This window comes from Falco rusticolus, chromosome 8 (genome assembly GCF_015220075.1).
Source record: "Falco rusticolus isolate bFalRus1 chromosome 8, bFalRus1.pri, whole genome shotgun sequence".
NCBI classification, from domain to species: Eukaryota; Metazoa; Chordata; class Aves; order Falconiformes; family Falconidae; genus Falco; species Falco rusticolus.
Window position 1 is genome coordinate 10,293,334 of NC_051194.1, and position 16,925 is coordinate 10,310,258.

Sequence of the window (16,925 nt, forward strand, 5' to 3'; positions counted from 1 at the left end):
ACTCCTTCCAGGTGCGGGGTGGCCGGGAGGCCGGGGCTGGCCCGCCTGCCCGGAGGCTTGGCCGGCTGACAGCTGTCAGTGCAGCCCTGGCAGGCAGCGGAGCGCCGGGATTCCCAGTGCCTGGCTCCGTGCGCGGAGATGGGCTCGCTCCCAGGTAGCATCTGCTCGGCCGGCTGCTGGAGCGCCAGGCTGGCTGCTCTGCCAGGTGCCTCGGGTGGCATCATGCAGCTCCTGTGCTGCTGCTGCTAATTCACCCAGCAAAAACGCTTCTGGTTCCCATCCTTACGGACCTGCTGTTGCTTCCCCATGGTTTGAAACGGTCTTGACTTTCAGCAGTGTGAGTGCTGTAAGGGAGAGCACATCTTGGGTTTGGGAGGAGGAGAGCGGAGCCCACGGATGCTCCACTGCAGGTGTCAGTGGGGCTGTGCACGGCTCTCTGGTGCTAGTCAACATTACCCTGGGCCCCTCTACTCTGACGCTGCTGGAGGAGATGCTGATAGACTTGGGGTGCATCTCTAACCATAGTGTAGGATGGCTGGGGTGGAGTTACTGCTGGAAACATGACCTATCTTCTCCTGTCCCATCCTGCCAGGCCCCAGGCCCCCTCCTCACCTGCTCTCTCTGTGTTGTTCCTATGTACTCTGACATCAGGATCACACCCTCTTCCCTTGCAGAGATGGGTGATATGGAAACCTACAAGGTGATGCTGAATGGGCCAGCGCCCTGGGGCTTCAGGCTGCAAGGAGGAAAGGATTTCAGCATGCCACTCTCGATCTCCAGGGTAAGAGAAGCTGAGACTGGTGACATCCATCCATCGTTCCTCCTGCCTCTGTGGATGCGAGGCCACGGTGGCTGTGTCCAGGTGGCTGAGGCAGAGCTGTATGTGGGATGCAGATGAGCCAGGACCCCAGGAGTGCTGTGTCCTGCCCTGCCTGGCTCCACACAGCCTCCTTGGTGCCTTATCAGCTGCAGCTGTTCTCCAGCACGGGGGTGTTCCGGGCAGAGGACCGCAGCAGGGATGTGAAATGTTGTACAGACTCTGCAGAGTCATTCTGGCTGCTGGGGGGGGTAGGGGAGGCCCCTTCCGGAGCATGCCCACCACAGGGGGAGGCAGTCTGCTCTCTCCATCTCCAAGCTGTGGGGCTGGCCTCCCAGTCTGCACCCTGACACTGGGCTCAGCATCCCAGGACCTGGCTTGTGTCTGTTTGCCCTCCCTCCCGCTGTATGGCAGCTAGTTCTGCACCCGAGCTGGCCCCCAAAATGGGCAGGGAGGGGAGGAAGTCTGTGCTGCTGCCTGCACTGGGATGTGGCTTCCTCCACAAAATCATCTCTTTTCTCCAGCATAAATGAGAGTTGTGCCGCTGGCTGGTTGCGATTGAGGCACCTGGTGCAAGCTGCTCCTGGTGCGATGCTCACCCAGATCAGGTCTGGCCCCTATGTGTGTGTGGGTCCCTGTTCCCCGGTGGCCAGGTCCCCCTGGGTGGGTGCTGGCCATGGCTCTCGCCACGCAATTGCCTTATAAGCCTTGGAATGTGACTGTGTTGTCCATGCTGCTGACGCTCTGGCAGCTGGCACTGAGGCTGCTTCTCAAAGGATAACTTTGCTCGTGACACCGAGCGCTGCGTGCAGGGCTTATCCTCAGCAGGAGCCTGGTACCGCATGCCTGCCCTGGAGAGCATGGGTCTGCAGCACCCCGGCTCAGAGCACAGACCCTGAGGGCACCGTGCAGGGCTGGTGTTGCCAGCACTGCTGCCCTGGGGCCTGTCGATCTCTGCCGAGCACGCAGAGACGGCTTCAGCGAGTTTGTTGTCTAAAAAATGTTTCTCTTGGCTGTGAGCCAGCACTTAACAAAGGGTCTGGTCGGATGGAGGAGCCTCCTAGGGCAGGGGCCTCATAAAGCAACAGCCCCGCTGTATGAGGTGGCCAGTGCTACCCTCAGGGCTTGGGCAGCGCTGCTTTGGCAGGGCAGGCAGGAGCAGCGAGGACATCCCAGGGGATGTAGCCAGCTTTTGGGGGCTCTCTGGTGAGGCTGGGCTGTGTGGCGTAACAGTTGGCCTTGTTTGATGGGAAGGGATGACCCTGCACTGTTTTGCATCCTGGAGGCATCCCCAGCCCAGAGCACACCACCTCGCTCACTCTCTGCCGGCTCTGCTGCCCAGAGCATCCTGCTGTTCTTGGCCACTGCTTCCCTTGAGCAAGGGCGTTGCTGGCAGGGCAGGCTGTCCTGCCAGGCCTGGGGCTGCCGGAGCAGGCTGCAAGGAAGTGTCCTGCCCTGGCTTTGAGGGCTGCGGCGGGGCCCTGCTCGGTGGGCTGGGGGAGCACAGGGGGAAAGCAGCACCGAGTGTGCTTCAGCTCTTGGCTGCATCCATCACTGTGACACTACTGGGTGAGCTGCAAGGCCGCTTTAGCTCAGCGGTCAAACAAAAGAGGTGCTGCCCTGGGCCTCTGTGCATGTGGCTCTCGTGGTAAGGAGCTCTGCCAGGGTCCTGACACCTTGGCTAGGCAGGCAGCGAGACCGTGGTCCTGAGCTGCTTGTGCTGGAGCCAGGCTGGCATCTGGGGAGTGGGATGGTGTGTGGCATGTCCTGGCATCTGCTAGCTGGGGAAGAGGAGAGACCCTCAGCGCTACAGGTGGGAAGGCACTGGAAAATGCTGCCTGGGCCCTTGTGCAGGTGCCCCACTCCCCTCCATGCTGGCCGAGGCCATGTCTGGGGCACCCGGTGAGCACCTTGCTGGGTGCAGTGACAGAGGCATGGGGAACAAAGGACTGGCTGGGTGGAGAGGGCAGGAAGGAAGCCCTGGTTAGCGGAGCTGGGTGGAAAGTGGGAGTGCTGGCACTGCCATGGCTCCCAGCTGAGCTGGCACCTGCCGAGGGGGTTTCTTGGTGTGCCGGCGCAGAGGGGGAAGGGGAGCGTGGCGGGGCTGGGTGCGGCTGTGTGACGCAGCCTACTGTGCTCTCCCCTTCCCGGGCATCTGTGTGAAAACCTCTCCCAGCTCCCGCTCCTGCTTCCAAACCCACGCAGGTGCTCCACACCTTCCCCAGCCCTCAAGGGCAGCAAGCTGGGGCCTGCAGCAGCGCGACCAGGAGCCGGCCAGCACCACTGGCTGCCCAGGGCACCCTCCCATGCCGGGCAGGAGTGGGCGCTGGGTGGTGCGGGGGTACCCGTGTTACTCTGGGGATGGCAGCGGGATGCAGATGGAGCCGGGTCACATCCAGCCCGGGTGTGGGGTTTGGCCTCACATGGAGAGCCGGTGCTGGTGTGGGGAAAGGGAGCACATCTCTGGGGTGAGCCAGACCCTGCACACGGGCGGTGGGGGCAGGGGCTCGGCGGCAGGGTTTTTTCAGCCCTCTGACAGTGCTGGGAATCTGGCTCGCTCCTTTTATGTTCATGTTGAGCAGGACTTGAGGAAATACTTGGTTCACGTCCAAGCGCCTCGAGTTCTTCCGTGCTGGAGGAGCAGGAATGGCTGCAGCCTGCCCACGTCTGTCTGTCTGTCAGTGCCTGGGAGCTGTGTGTGGTGCTCGGGGCCCTCCTTGCCTTCGGCTGTGCGTCCCTGGTGGGAGGGGAGGGCAGCCTTTGCTTCCCAGCATAGGGCTGATGTAGAGCCGTGCTGAGGGCAAGGTGCATCTTTGGCACTGTGGCTGGGCAGGGGAACCTGTGGCCATGCTCCCGGCTGCCCCGCGGGGTGAGGTCTGGGGGAGCAGCGTGGGTGGGGGCGGGTGTCTCCCTGCCCCGGGGGACTCCTGCTCCTCTGCGGGAATGAGGTAATGTCTGCCCTTGCCGGCACCAGGAGGGGAATGGGACTGGGATGGGAGCACAGGCGGCTGAGGGCAATGCCTGGAGGGTGCCTCCCCTGTGCCCCACTCACCCCAGGCAAAGGGCTGGACATGCCTGTGGTTTGCAGCAAGACGTGGGCTGGCCGGTGGGCCCTGACTCACTGCGCTCCTGTCCCGCCCCAGGACCACAGGGGTGGCTCCGAGGGGCAGCTGGGCCTACTGCTAAGGCTAAGCTGGTGCCATCTCCGCTGTTTGGTGTCACTGGGATGGGACGGGACCCCAGGATGCTGGCATAGCCCCGAGCTGTGCCAGAGGGTAGGGACTGGGCAGTGCTGGGTGCCCTGCTGCTGCAGAGGGGAAGAGGCTGTTCTGGGCTGATGCACTGAAAAATGGGGGAGTGATCCATGGGTCCCTTCCTCCCCCTGGGTCAGGCCTGTATGGGTGTCCTAGGCTGGGCTGAGCCTTGCACAGGGGAGCCTGGGCCACAGTAGAGCCCAGTTCTCCTGAGGATGAGGGTGTTCCTCCGCTCCCAACGCTGCTGCTCAGCTGGCCTGTCTCTCCCTGACTCTGTCTGTCCTGCAGCTGACACCAGGTGGGAAGGCGGCCCAGGCTGGCGTGGGAGTGGGCGACTGGGTGCTATACATCGACGGGGAGAGCACCAGCTCCATGACGCACATTGAGGCCCAGAACAGGATCCGCGCCTGTGGGGACAGGCTCTGCCTCACCTTGAGCAGGTAGGATTCACAGGTCCTGCAAACCTGGGGTCCTGGTGTGGCTGGAGCAGAGCCAGGGCCCACTGCCCAGTGCCATCCCTTGGTACCACCGTCTCCCAGCATCACTTCTTGCTCAGAGCCTGGCAGCCCCGGGCTGGGCCCAAGGTTTGGCTGGATGAGGCTTAGCCTGGCTGCTGGCCCTCACCTGCGAGCCATGGGGCAGTGCCAGCCAGCCGTGGCTCCTCACGGGCAGGTGCTACATCCCTGGGGTACCAGCGTCCCGGTGATGGCTGGGCTGGTTCCAGCACCTCCCTGGCTGTCTTCTCTCTTGCAGAGCCCAGAACCACCTGGGGAAGCCGCAGAAGGTACGTGTTGCTCCTGGTGCTGCGGCAGCAGTTCAGCCTTGTCTCAGGGGAGGGGAATCTCTGAGCATAGATGGACAGATTGGACCTTCGCTCCTGGGGCCCGCAGGCTTCTGAGAGACTGGGATGTGTTTGGAGGGCTGGAAAACTCCCCACTGGAGGAGCAGCTCTGCCCCCTGCACTATGGCAGATTGGAGGGAGCGGGGTCTGCCCAGAGGGTGCCTGGGTCCTGGCCGCTGCCTGTCTGTGCCCGCGCTGGTGCTGGGTGCGGGCAGGGGTGCAGGGGAGGAGGCCGGGCAGCTGCAGCACGGCCTCAGGGCCCGTGTTTGCTAGTGCTGGGGAGCGCCCGGACGCAGAGAGGCAAGGCTGGGGCTGGTGACTGGTGGCTCCTGGCTGGAAGCCACCTGCACGCGTTCAGCTTCATGCCACAGAATGGTTGTGATCAGTGTGTGCATGCACCACCCCACCTTGGGCAGCAGCAAGCGTCTGGGGCACGTGCTAATCTTCCAGTGACCCTTGGGCCGGGTTTGTGACCTGCTGTCACTGGGCCCCGTGGATAGAAGTGCCAGCCTGGCAGAGCCCAGTATCTGAGGTGCACGTGCTATCCAGCTTTCCTGCCTAGCTGCCTGCTGTGCTGCCTGGCCCGGGGCTGCCCCTTGCATGCTGCTTGACATGTGAGCCTGTGTCTGTGTGTTTTGTCTCGCTCAGGACTCACTCCCCTGCTCTGAACCCCTGAAATATAACTTCGCTCCCAGCACCGCCCTCAACAAAACAGCTCGGCCCTTCGGGGCCGGCTCGCCTCCGAACCCACGGCCTGGGCTGGTGACGAAACCCGTGACGTATGCACCCCTGGCGCCCACCTGCACCCCCCAGCACAATGGGTATGTTGCTGTCCATCCTGCTCCCCGAGGACTGGGGGGAGCCTGCTGCCCAGCCCTGCTGCGCCTTGCATGCCAGGCACCCGTGGGTGGGAGCGGGTGACGGTGGCCATGCTGGGGTCCCCCACAGCTGGTGCTGAGGTGGTACAACAGGACTGTCAGTGTGTGGGGACACAGCCACGCACGTGCTGGTCCCTCGCTCCGGGACATGTCAGCCCGTGGGGAGTCCTGCAGTGCGTGACACAGTGGTCACAGCAGGACACTCGCTGGCATCTGCAGTAGCAGGAAGGCAATGACTGCGTTGTGGCCACCAGCCAGTGCTGCCTGGGGATGACCTGCTGGTCCCCAGGCTGCTGGAACGGGCTGGGCAGAGTGAAGCCTTTGAGCCCTGTGGAGCACTGTCTTCGCCCCACTTGCAGGGAAGGAGCTTGTGCCTCTGCAGGCTGCCCACCTGGCTGCGGTGTGTCCGGCAGCTGCTGGTCCCTGCACCTCCTGCCAAGAGCTGCCATGATGCCCTGAAACCGGGCAATCGGGGACGCGAAGCCCTGGCTGCCCTGGGCAGCTAGGTCTGGTCTGGGGGGCTGTGGGAGGCATGGTCTGGTCCATTGGTGTCTGTCCCAGTGTCCCAGTGTGCTCCCGGCCCTGGGCAAGCTAGGCATGAGTGTCAGGGGCAGGGGGACTAGTGCAGGCTGTAGGTGAGCTCTGGAAGTTTCTTGGGTGCTGTGGGTCTAATTTCACCTTCCTTTCTCTTTCTTTCTCTCCTCCCTTTCTCTTTCCCTCTCTCCTACAGGTGCTGAGCCTTGACAAGTCAGTAAGCCTTTGGCCTGCTCTCTCTGTCCTCCCTGCATGCCTCTCCCCTGCTAGTGCCCTGTTCTCTGGGGCAGGACCAGCCCAGGGATGGGCAGCATGTGCTGCTCTGCCCGTGTGGGTGGGTCACTCCTGGCAGCGAGCTGTCCCTAGCCTGAAGGGCGAGTGCTGCCTGTCCCTGCCAGCTGCTGCGGCCCTGCAGTGTCCTCGCGTGTGGTCCCTTCCTTCTTTGAGACATGTCTTGGCTGGGCGAGGGCTGCTGGGCTGTGCTGGGCACCCTGCCCAGGGCCAGGCAGGCAGGCAGCACTGCCATGGGCACAACAGGTGTGCACTGGGCTCTCATACAGCTCCTCTGCTGGTGATTTTTTTGACCTTGGCTTATTCTTGCCCTGTCCTTTCCCCTCCTGGCCCTTGGGGCCAGTCTCGGGACTGCTAGAATGGCGGTCAGTCCTCAGTCGGTCCTTAATGGGCCTGTCCTGCACGGAGGAGGAGTAGGGGGTGTGGGGAGTAAGGCAACATGCGGAATCTCAGGTACTGGTGTGCTATGGTTCTGTGCTGGGGGAAGCGTGCAGGAGCCCCAGGGAAGTGATGGTGTGGGGATCTGCCAGATTTGACAGACAACAATGTCACTCGCAGGCAGCCCCCGCAGCCGCTGGAGCCCCCCAGCACCCCCACATGCGACCCTGAGAAGTTGCGGCTGATAGAGGATGCTGAGGACTGGCAGCCCCGCACCGGGACCTCCCAGCAGTCCCGCTCCTTCCGTAAACTGGCCCAGCTGGTGGGCACAGACGGTAGGAAGTTCCTGCAGGGCCAAGTGCTGCTTGGCTGCCCGGAGGTTTCCCGCTTTGCCGGGACCACAGCAGCTGGGTAAAGGCTGTGGTGCCTCATGGCACCAGAGCATTGGTTTTGGCCTGGTGTGACCCCTCTGGGGCGACTGAGTCAGCGGGAGCTGCCCGGGCTGTGCGTGGGCTCGTGGTGATGCCGCTGGGCCGGGGCCGTGCTCTGCCCCACGGCCGGGCAGGGCTGTGCGCTGGGGCAGGGGTTGGTGGGCAGGGAGGTCGGTTTTCTTGGCTTTCCCTTCCTGCTGTCCCTGGGCCTTGGTTGCCACAGACTGACTCTGTCTCCTCCTCTCTCCTGCTGCGCTCAGTGGAGGATCGTGAGGATGAGCTTGTTAAAAAGCCCAGGTAAGAGCAGTGTGTGCCAGGCGGCAGCAGGAGCCGCGGGGTGCCCGCCCCGGGCTCAGCCCACCTGGCTGGTTTGCATTCGCTGCTTGCAGTGGCTCTGGGGAAGCTCTTTGCCCTGTTGCTGTTCCTTTTCTCTGCTCCTCCTCCTCTTTCCCTCTCCCCAAAGCTGAGCTGTTGGTGGAGCCACAGAGCCTGCCCTGCACTTGCCCTGCAACAGGCACTGCCAGCGCTCAGCCACTGCGCTGACCCTCACCTCGGGAGGGTCCTGCCTGGGCACCCAGCAGCCAGGCAGGGTGTCCCCAGGCAGGGTGTCCCCACGCTGGGCATGCCTGGCAGGACCTCCTGGGCCCTGCTGGCACCGAGCTGAGGAGGCCAAGCTGCACCGTTGCTTCTTGAGCAAATGGGATCTGCAGGAGACTGGTGGCACTGGCAACACCTTGCTGGGGGTGTTGGGAGGTGCTGGGCAGTGCCTGGACCTGGGGCACGATGTCCTGTAATGCTGGTGTGGAGTGGCCGAGCAGAGCTGGGTCAGTGTCACCAGCTTTTTCATGGGGCCGGGGGGTGGCCGGGAGGCTGGGCTGGAGCGAACGCTGCCGGCTTCCGTGGGGCTGGGGTTGTGTACAGGGGGATGCACTGAGCCACGGGCCAACCACTGGCTGTTGTGCCGCCCGTTTTCTGATGCCGCTGGGGTGTCTGTGGGTCTGGCTGGGGCATGGAGGAGCAGTGGCAAGTGTCAGGGTCTGGCGAGGAAGTTGGTGTGTGTGAGGGCATCTTTGGAAGTGCTGCCCTGTGCTGCAGTGCCGGGCAGAGTCCGTGCATGGTGCCAGCTGAGCGCCTGCCCTCTGTCACTCGCAGGCAGCCCCCACAGCTGCTGGAGCCCCCCAGCACCCCCACATGTGATCCCAGGAAGTTGCGGCTGATAGAGGATGCTGAGAACTGGCAGCCCCACACCGGGATCTCCCAGTCCCGCTCCTTCCGCAAACTGGCCCAGCTGACGGGCACAGACAGCAGTGAGTTCCCACAGGGCTCGGTGCTGCCTGGTGGTGCTGGACTCTGCTGGGTAGCCAGAAGCTGGCAGAGGCTGTGGGGTGATGTGGCACTGGGGGCTTGATTGTGGCACTAGGGTCTTGATTTCAGCCCCAAGTCAACTCTTCATGGTGGCTGAGTCAGCAGGAGCTGCCCGGGCTGTGCGTGGGCTCGTGGTGATGCCGCTGGGCCGGGGCCGTGCTCTGCCCCACGGCCGGGCAGGGCTGTGCGCTGGGGCAGGGGTTGGTGGGCAGGGAGGTCGGTTTTCTTGGCTTTCCCTTCCTGCTGTCCCTGGGCCTTGGTTGCCACAGACTGACTCTGTCTCCTCCTCTCTCCTGCTGCGCTCAGTGGAGGATCGTGAGGATGAGCTTGTTAAAAAGCCCAGGTAAGAGCAGCGTGTGCCAGGCGGCAGCAGGAGCCGCGGCGTACAGGGCTGCGTGTCCCGGGCAGGACTCTGGGCATGGCTGGCGCTGAGCCGGGGAGGCTGAGCTGAACCACGGCCTCTTGGGCAAACACGTTCTGGAGGAGGCTGGAGACACTGGCAGACTTGGCTTAGGCGTGTTGGGAGGTACTGGGCAGCACCTGGACCTCGGGTGCAAGGGGCCATGAGCCTGGTGGGGCCGGCAGGGTGGCCGGGCAGCGCTGGGTGAGTGCCACTGGCTGGCCCTCATGCTTGCTGCTTGCAGTGACTCCAGGGAAGCTCTTTGCCCTACCACTGTTTCTTCTCTTCATCCTCTGTCCTCCTGTTCTCTCCCCAAAGCCAAGCTGTTTGCGGAGCCACAGAGCCCACCCTGCGCTCACCCCGCGACAGGCACTGCCATTGCTCAGCCACTGCCACAACTGTCACCTTGGAAGGGTCCTGCCCCAGCTGTCCCCAAACAGGGTGTCCTTACAGTGGGTTGCACCTGGACCTGGGGCATGATGTCCTGTGGGGCGGCTGCAGGGCTGGTCAGGAGTGAATGTTGCTGGCATCTGTGGGGCTCGTGCCTCTGTGGGGCCACGGCTGCATACGGGAGGGATGCACGGAGCTATGAGTCAATCGCTGACTGTTGTGCCGCCGTTTTTACCAATGTCACAGGGATGCCCACGGGTCCGGCTGGGGCACAGGGGAGCAGCGGTGAGTGCTGAGATCTGGTGAGGGGGTCAGCATGTGTGAGGGCACCTTTGAGAGTGCTGCCCCGTGCTGAAGCAGGGTCCATGTGCGGAGCTGGCTGAGCATCTGCCCTCTGTCACTCGCAGGCAGCCCCCGCAGCCGCTGGAGCCCCCCAGCACCCCCACATGCGACCCTGAGAAGTTGCGGCTGATAGAGGATGCTGAGGACTGGCAGCCCCGCACCGGGACCTCCCAGCAGTCCCGCTCCTTCTGTAAACTGGCCCAGCTGGTGGGCACAGACGGTAGGAAGTTCCTGCAGGGCCAAGTGCTGCTTGGCTGCCCGGAGGTTTCCCGCTTTGCCGGGACCACAGCAGCTGGGTAAAGGCTGTGGTGCCTCATGGCACCAGAGCATTGGTTTTGGCCTGGTGTGACCCCTCTGGGGCGACTGAGTCAGCGGGAGCTGCCCGGGCTGTGCGTGGGCTCGTGGTGATGCCGCTGGGCCGGGGCCGTGCTCTGCCCCACGGCCAGGCAGGGCTGTGCGCTGGGGCAGGGGTTGGTGGGCAGGGAGGTCGGTTTTCTTGGCTTTCCCTTCCTGCTGTCCCTGGGCCTTGGTTGCCACAGACTGACTCTGTCTCCTCCTCTCTCCTGCTGCGCTCAGTGGAGGATCGTGAGGATGAGCTTGTTAAAAAGCCCAGGTAAGAGCAGTGTGTGCCAGGCGGCAGCAGGAGCCGCGGGGTGCCCGCCCCGGGCTCAGCCCACCTGGCTGGTTTGCATTCGCTGCTTGCAGTGGCTCTGGGGAAGCTCTTTGCCCTGTTGCTGTTTCTCTCTTTCCTCCTCTTCCCTCTTCTCCCTAGAGCCAAGCTGTTGGCAGAGCTGCACGACGGGCACTGCCAGCGCTCAGCCACTGCTCTGACCCTCACCTGCGGAGGGTCCTGCCTGGGCACCCAGCAGCCAGGCAGGCTGTCCCCAGGCAGGGTGTCACCACGCTGGGCTGTCCCTGTGCTGGGTGTGCCCCAGGCAGGACCCACTGGGCCCTGCTGGCACCGAGCTGAGGAGGCCAAGCTGCAGCATGGTGTCCTGGCCACACTGGGTAGGGGTAGCTGGTGGCACTGGCAACACTTTGCTGGGGGCGTTGGGAGGTGCTGGGCAGTGCCTGGACCTGGGGCACGGAAGTCCCATGGGGCAGTGGAGCAGCTGCAGGGCTGGTCAGGTGTGAGTGTTGGCATATTCATGAGGGCCCTGTCTGCAGGGCTGGCTGTGTGTGCAGGGGGATGCACTGAGCCATGCCTCAACCGCTGCCTGTTGTGCCGCTGTTTTTTTTCAATGCCACAGGGATGCCCGTGGGTCTGGCTGGGGCATGGAGGAGCAGCAATGAGTGTCAGGGTCTGGTGAGGGCGTCAGCATGTGTGAGGGCGCTTTTGGGAGTGCTGCCCCGTGCTGAAGCAGGGTTCATGTGTGGTGCTGGCTGAGCACCTGCCCTCTGTCACTCGCAGGCAGCCCCCGCAGCCGCTGGAGCCCCCCAGCACCCCCACATGCGACCCCGGGAAGTTGCGGCTGATAGAGGATGCTGAGGACTGGCAGCCCCGCACCGGGACCTCCCAGTCCCGCTCATTCCATAAACTGGCCCAGCTGGTGGGCACAGACAGCTGTAAGTTCCCACAGAGCCCAGTGCTGCTTGGCTGCCCAGCGGTGCCCAGCTTTGCCAGGGCCACCTGTGCCCGGCAGAGGCTGTGGGGTGACGTGGCAGGAGGGGCATTGGTTTTGACCCCGCGCAGACCCTCTGGGGAGTGTGAGTTGATGACAGCTGCCCAGGACTGTGCATGGCACAGGTGGTACGTGGGCTCGTGGTCAAGCTGCAGAGCCGGGGCCATGTCCTGCCCCACGGCCGGGCAGGGCTGTGCGCTGGGGCGGGAAGACAATGGGAGGAGAGGCTGGTTTTCCTGGCTTTCCCTTCCTGCTGTCCCTGGACCTTAGTTGCTGCAGACTGACTCTGTCTCCTCCTTTCTCTCCTGCTGCTCTCAGTGGAAGGTCATGACGATGTGTTTGTTAAAAAGCCCAGGTAAGGGGAGTGTGTGCACCAGGGTGGCAGCAGGAGCCGTGGGGCTGCATGTCCCGGGCAGGACCCGTTGCGTGTTGCTGGCACCGAGCTGGGGATGCCGTGGTGTCACAGGCACAGCGGGTCGGGGTGGCTGGTGGCACTGGCAAAACCTTGCTGGCAGTGTGGTCATGTTTGGGCAGCACCTGGATGGGGGGGCATGATGTCCTGTGAGCCTGGTGTGGGGCTCTGTGACAGCCGGGCAGAGCTGAGTGAGTGCCACTAGCTTCTCCCTGTGTGGGGACAGGGAAGGGAGCTGGGCCTGAGGTGGGGGGTCTTGTTCCTTGCCCTGTGCAGATGGGCACAGGTGGTGCACAGCACCCCTTTTTTTGCCAGTATCTCTCCGTAATGCCTCTGTTGGGCATCGTGGGACTGTTGGGTCCCAGCTCTGCCACAAATAAATGCTCCTGGTTTTGTAGCTGTCTCCTTGTCTTTGCCCTGGAGAGATGCAGAGCCGCCAGCTCTCCCTCTGTCCCTGTCCCCTTTCTCAAGTGGGCCATGATTCTCTGGCTCTGGCTTGCCCTGCCTGCTTCTAGGCACAGTGCTGGCAGCCTGCTGGGGGACACAGACCTTGACCCTCCCAGGACCAGCCTGGCCCTGCCTGTCCACAGCTCTGCCAGAGCTGGACCCTGGGACTCCCTGCGCTGGGTCAGGTTCAAGCCCCTCCACACCCCAGTGAGGCTGGGGACAGCCATCGCATGTGGGCAGGCAGCCAGGATCTGTGGTCCCCAGGGTCCCTGGTCAGTCTGGAGTAGCCCAGAGCTGCTGCAGCAGACCCCGGCAGACCTGTGCTCCCTCCCACTGCTCCCCAGACCACCGCAATGGTTGCCAGAGACCCCGGAGATGCTGTGTCTTTGCAGGGCTGAAGGCACTTTGCTTGGTACCCCATCACCAAACCAGCTACCGGCTGGGCACAGGGGCTTGGCCAGCTCCCGCCTGCTTCTCAGGGGGGAGGGTGAGCCCGCACGCACAGGCCCAGCAAGGGTGAGCAGGGCAGGCTGGATTAACTCTGTGTTCTGTAGCCAGGTCTCCGTGCTGGACCCATCCCCAGGAGCAGCGATGAAGACTGACCCCGGACTGGGTGAGTAAAACGTTGCCTCTGGGCTCAGGTGGGGAGGGGCAGCAGTGCTGGGGGATGCTACTTGCCCAGCCACTAGTGCTGGGAGAGGGCTGCCAAGGGATTGGGAGCACTGTCCTGGAGATGTGTGTGTGCATGCAGCCCCCAGGGCTCCTGCTGCGACCCCTGGCCCTGCCAGCCGCCCACCCTGGGCTGTGGACCCCTCCTTCGCTGAGCGCTATGCTCCAGACAAGACAAGCACAGTGGTGAGCAAGCACAGCCAGCCGGCCACACCAACCCCCATGCAGAACCGCAGCTCCATCATGCAGGCAGCTCAGCAAGCCCCCGAAGGGCCCGGCCGCACGCCCCTCTGCTACAAGTGCAACAAGGTCATCAGGTGAGCCCTGGCCACCGTCGGCACCACACCAGTGTCCTGGGCCCTGGCGTGGCTGACGTGGCTCTGTCCTGCTGCAGGGGACGCTACCTGGTGGCACTGGGACATTACTACCATCCCGAGGAGTTCACCTGCTGCCAGTGCAGGAAGGTGCTGGATGAGGGGGGCTTCTTTGAGGAGAAAGGCTCCATTTTCTGCCCGAAGTGCTACGACACGCGCTATGCACCCAGCTGCGCCAAGTGCAAGAAGAAGATCACTGGGGTGAGTGTTCCTCAGCCTGCCCCACACCTCCTGTCTTTGCGCCCCACTCACCTGTGATCGCCTGGCTCCGTCCCTTCCTGTCCTGATCCCACCCCATGGGATCCCTTGTCCCTTTCTGCCCTGGATGGGGCTTCCCTGTGGCATAGGGTGGTCCTGCCACCCCAGCTGACAGCAGCTCCTCTCCAGGAGGTCATGCACGCACTGAAGATGACCTGGCATGTGCAGTGCTTCACATGTGCCGCCTGTAAAACTCCCATCCGCAACCGTGCCTTCTACATGGAGGAGGGACAGCCCTACTGTGAGCGAGGTAGGACTCAGAGATCCCATGTGTCACCCTGCATGGCCTTGGGGCACCAGGCATCATTGGGACTCAGCAGCTGCTCACAGGGGTGGGGGGTGAGCTGCCCTGCCCTGCAGGGCTCCCCCTGGACCATGGGGAACATAGGGACCCTGCTCCTGCAGTCCTGAGCCCTCCATCCCAGTCCTTCCTGGCTGCTGGGTAGTGCCATCGCTCCTGGGTTGCCATGGCGATGATGGAGAACGTACATCAACGGCGAGTGCTGCACCCTGGGAGATGAGGTTTACCTCCTTTCTGCAGCCTGGTGGTGGCTGGGGCCACCCTGCAGGCACAGGCATCTCACCCAGGTGCCTTGGGCATTGTCCCCCCAGGGCTGGCAGTGAGCTGTCCCCAGGCTGTGCCTGTGGAATCCTGGCTGAGCTGCAGCCCTGCTCCCCTGGGATGAGGGGCTGTGTGAGTCAACACTGACCTAGGCTCTGCCTCTCCTCGCAGACTACGAGAAGATGTTTGGCACCAAGTGCCGCGGCTGCGACTTCAAGATCGATGCTGGGGACCGGTTCCTGGAGGCACTGGGTTTCAGCTGGCATGACACTTGCTTCGTCTGTGCGGTGAGCCGTGTGCCTCCCTCTCGGCTGCTGCTGGGGCCCGTGGCTCTCCCTGGCAGTTGTGCCCTGTGTGGGGTACACCAGCAGCACAGGGGGTCCCTGCTGCCGCGAGGTGTTCCCCACCTGGCTCTGTGCTGGTGGCTCGGGACCCTGCTCTGAGCTTCCTGCTCCCTGGCATCTGTGCAACACCAGTGCTGGGCCCTGGGCTGTAGCGGGGAGACCCGGGGGCTGACTCAGCACCCCTGACCTGACTGTCCGGCGCTCTCCTCCCCAGATCTGCCAGACCAACCTGGAAGGGAAGACGTTCTACTCCAAGAAGGACAAGCCGCTCTGCAAGAGCCACGCTTTCTCCCACGTGTGAGGGACAGGAGTTCAGCTGTGCCCACGCATGCCCCTGGCCCTGCATGCTCCTCTCCCCCAGCGCCTGCTGCCCCCAGGGAGCCAGGCTGGGCCCTCACCCCATCCCCTTGCTCCTGCCTCTCTCCTGACAGCTCCTGGCCTGGCTCCAGCCTTATAGCTGGTCTGTGCCCCACGACTGGCCCTAGGAGCCCCAGGAAGGGGATGCTGCACGGGGATGCTGCCCCCAAGCCATGCAGTGTGGTGGCTGCGGCCACGCTGAGGCTGGAGTGGGGGAGGATCTGGTACAGCAGGGCTGCTCCCTTGCCTGGCTGGGGCCCAGCTGCCTGGCAGCGCAGTGCCAGGGCAGGGATGCTCCTAGCACATCACCGAGTGGGTGAGGACCAGCCCCCCAGCCCCTTGCCAAGCTCTCCCCCACTTTCCCTGCTGTGTGCTTAGTTTGTGGGGCTGGAGACCTGGCTCTCCTCCTGGGCCAGGACCCTCCCTGCAGCAACCCACTGGCTGCCCCGCAAACTGTTGTGGTGGCTTCCTACCCTGGCCACATGCCGGGGTGGGTGGTCTGTGTCTCATGTCCTGTTCCCCGCCCCCCCCCCCCAGCTGGCCTGCTGCTCCCTTGGGGCTGATGTGCAGGATCACCCCCAACCCAGCTGTGCCAGGGAGCAGGGCAGTGTGCCAAGGCCACCCCAGCCGTGGGCTGGCAGTGTGTGTTGGTGGCCGGCCGGCTGGTGGGCTCCTGCAAGGCTCAGGCACGGCTTCCTCCCAAAGAGCGCTCTGCCACTGCCATCCCGGGCCTGTAAATTCCTCCCCCAAACCCACACTCTCCGGTTCGGCTGCTGCTGATGTAGCCACGGTGCTTTTAGTGCCTTTAATAAACACTTCTCTGCAAGTGCCAGCTGTCTCCAGGCCTGAGGTTTTGCAGAGCGAGGTGCGGCTGGCTGGGAAGGTCATGCTCAGTCCTTGCCCTGCTCCCCCCGGGGCCTGACTCAGCTCCTTCCAGCTTTCCAGGGAAAATCTTTGCCTTGAATTTCTCCTCTGCTTGTGTCGGCCAGGGCTGGACCCATCATATACCTGCGTTGCTCCTCTGGCCTCATAGCAGGCAGGACTGCTAATGGAGGTGGTAATTAATCTGGGGGGCAAAGCTGCAGCAAGGGGAGAGGGGGAGGTGTTGGACCCTGCAAGGGGGTCCCCGCTTACCCTGTGGTGTCCCCTGCTCCCTGCTGTGCCCTGGCCCCGAGTCCTGCACAGCGAATGGGAAGGCGTGGGGCACGCGTGGGCCACGTGCACCAGCTCTGGGCGTGCTCCGGCATGGAGCAGCCAAGTGCTCGCTCATGTGATGCAGCTGCTGTCCCCAAGGCCGGGAGCGAGGCTGGGCCGGGACCTCCGGCTGGAACAGGCTCAGGGGCAGCGGGTGTGGGGAAGAGCTGCTCCTCCCACTCTGCTCTGGCAGCTGGAATGGTCATTAATAATTGCAGCTCTTGCCACGATGAGCAATTGTAAGGAAAATTGTCTTGCTAATCTACTAGAAGGTTCTGGGCAGGAGCTGGCTGCGGGAAGCCAAATGCCTCTTGGCATCACCCAGAACCAGCTTGTGGCTGCGGTGCCACATCTCCCTGGTACCAGCTGCGGGAGGGAAAAACCCCATCAAAGGCGGAAAGTGGGAGTGATGGAGGTGGGCTAGGACCAGGCTGGGTGCTCAGGCTGGGGCACATGTGGGCGGTGGGATGGTCACACAGAGAAGCAGCAGGATGTGGCTGTGAAAAGGGACAGAAACAGCCGGCGCCTGCCTGGCAGGGCCAGGATGAGCAGGATGTGGTACGTGCCCAGGCTGAGTCCCAGCTGTGCGGCCAAGGTCAGGGAAAGCGCAGGCGAAGGTGAGTTGACCGGCTGCATGCGAGCAGCCACCGAGCCAGCCCTGGCTCAGCCGGAACAGCAACGCATGAGCGGAGGGCAGGGAAGGGGCAGGGGGAGGCAGCCATGCGGGACAGAGCCTGCTTGGGCCTGCTCAGCCCCGGGGTACCC

General features: G+C 63.6%; 1 protein-coding gene across 1 annotated transcript; it reads left to right on the top strand.

The window, feature by feature from the left end:
- Window positions 1-47: 47 nt before the first annotated feature.
- On the top strand, window positions 48-15,798 carry PDLIM7 (PDZ and LIM domain 7). Its single transcript, XM_037396970.1, has 17 exons — window positions 48-781; window positions 4,360-4,511; window positions 4,825-4,855; window positions 6,521-6,537; window positions 7,174-7,328; window positions 7,685-7,721; window positions 8,577-8,731; window positions 9,096-9,132; window positions 9,826-9,864; window positions 9,987-10,141; window positions 10,498-10,534; window positions 12,957-13,015; window positions 13,154-13,388; window positions 13,466-13,646; window positions 13,833-13,953; window positions 14,437-14,552; window positions 14,824-15,798. Exons 1-17 carry the CDS (start codon window positions 491-493, stop codon window positions 14,908-14,910), a joined length of 1,905 nt encoding a protein of 634 aa, XP_037252867.1. The 5' UTR covers window positions 48-490; the 3' UTR covers window positions 14,911-15,798.
- Window positions 15,799-16,925: the final 1,127 nt, after the last annotated feature.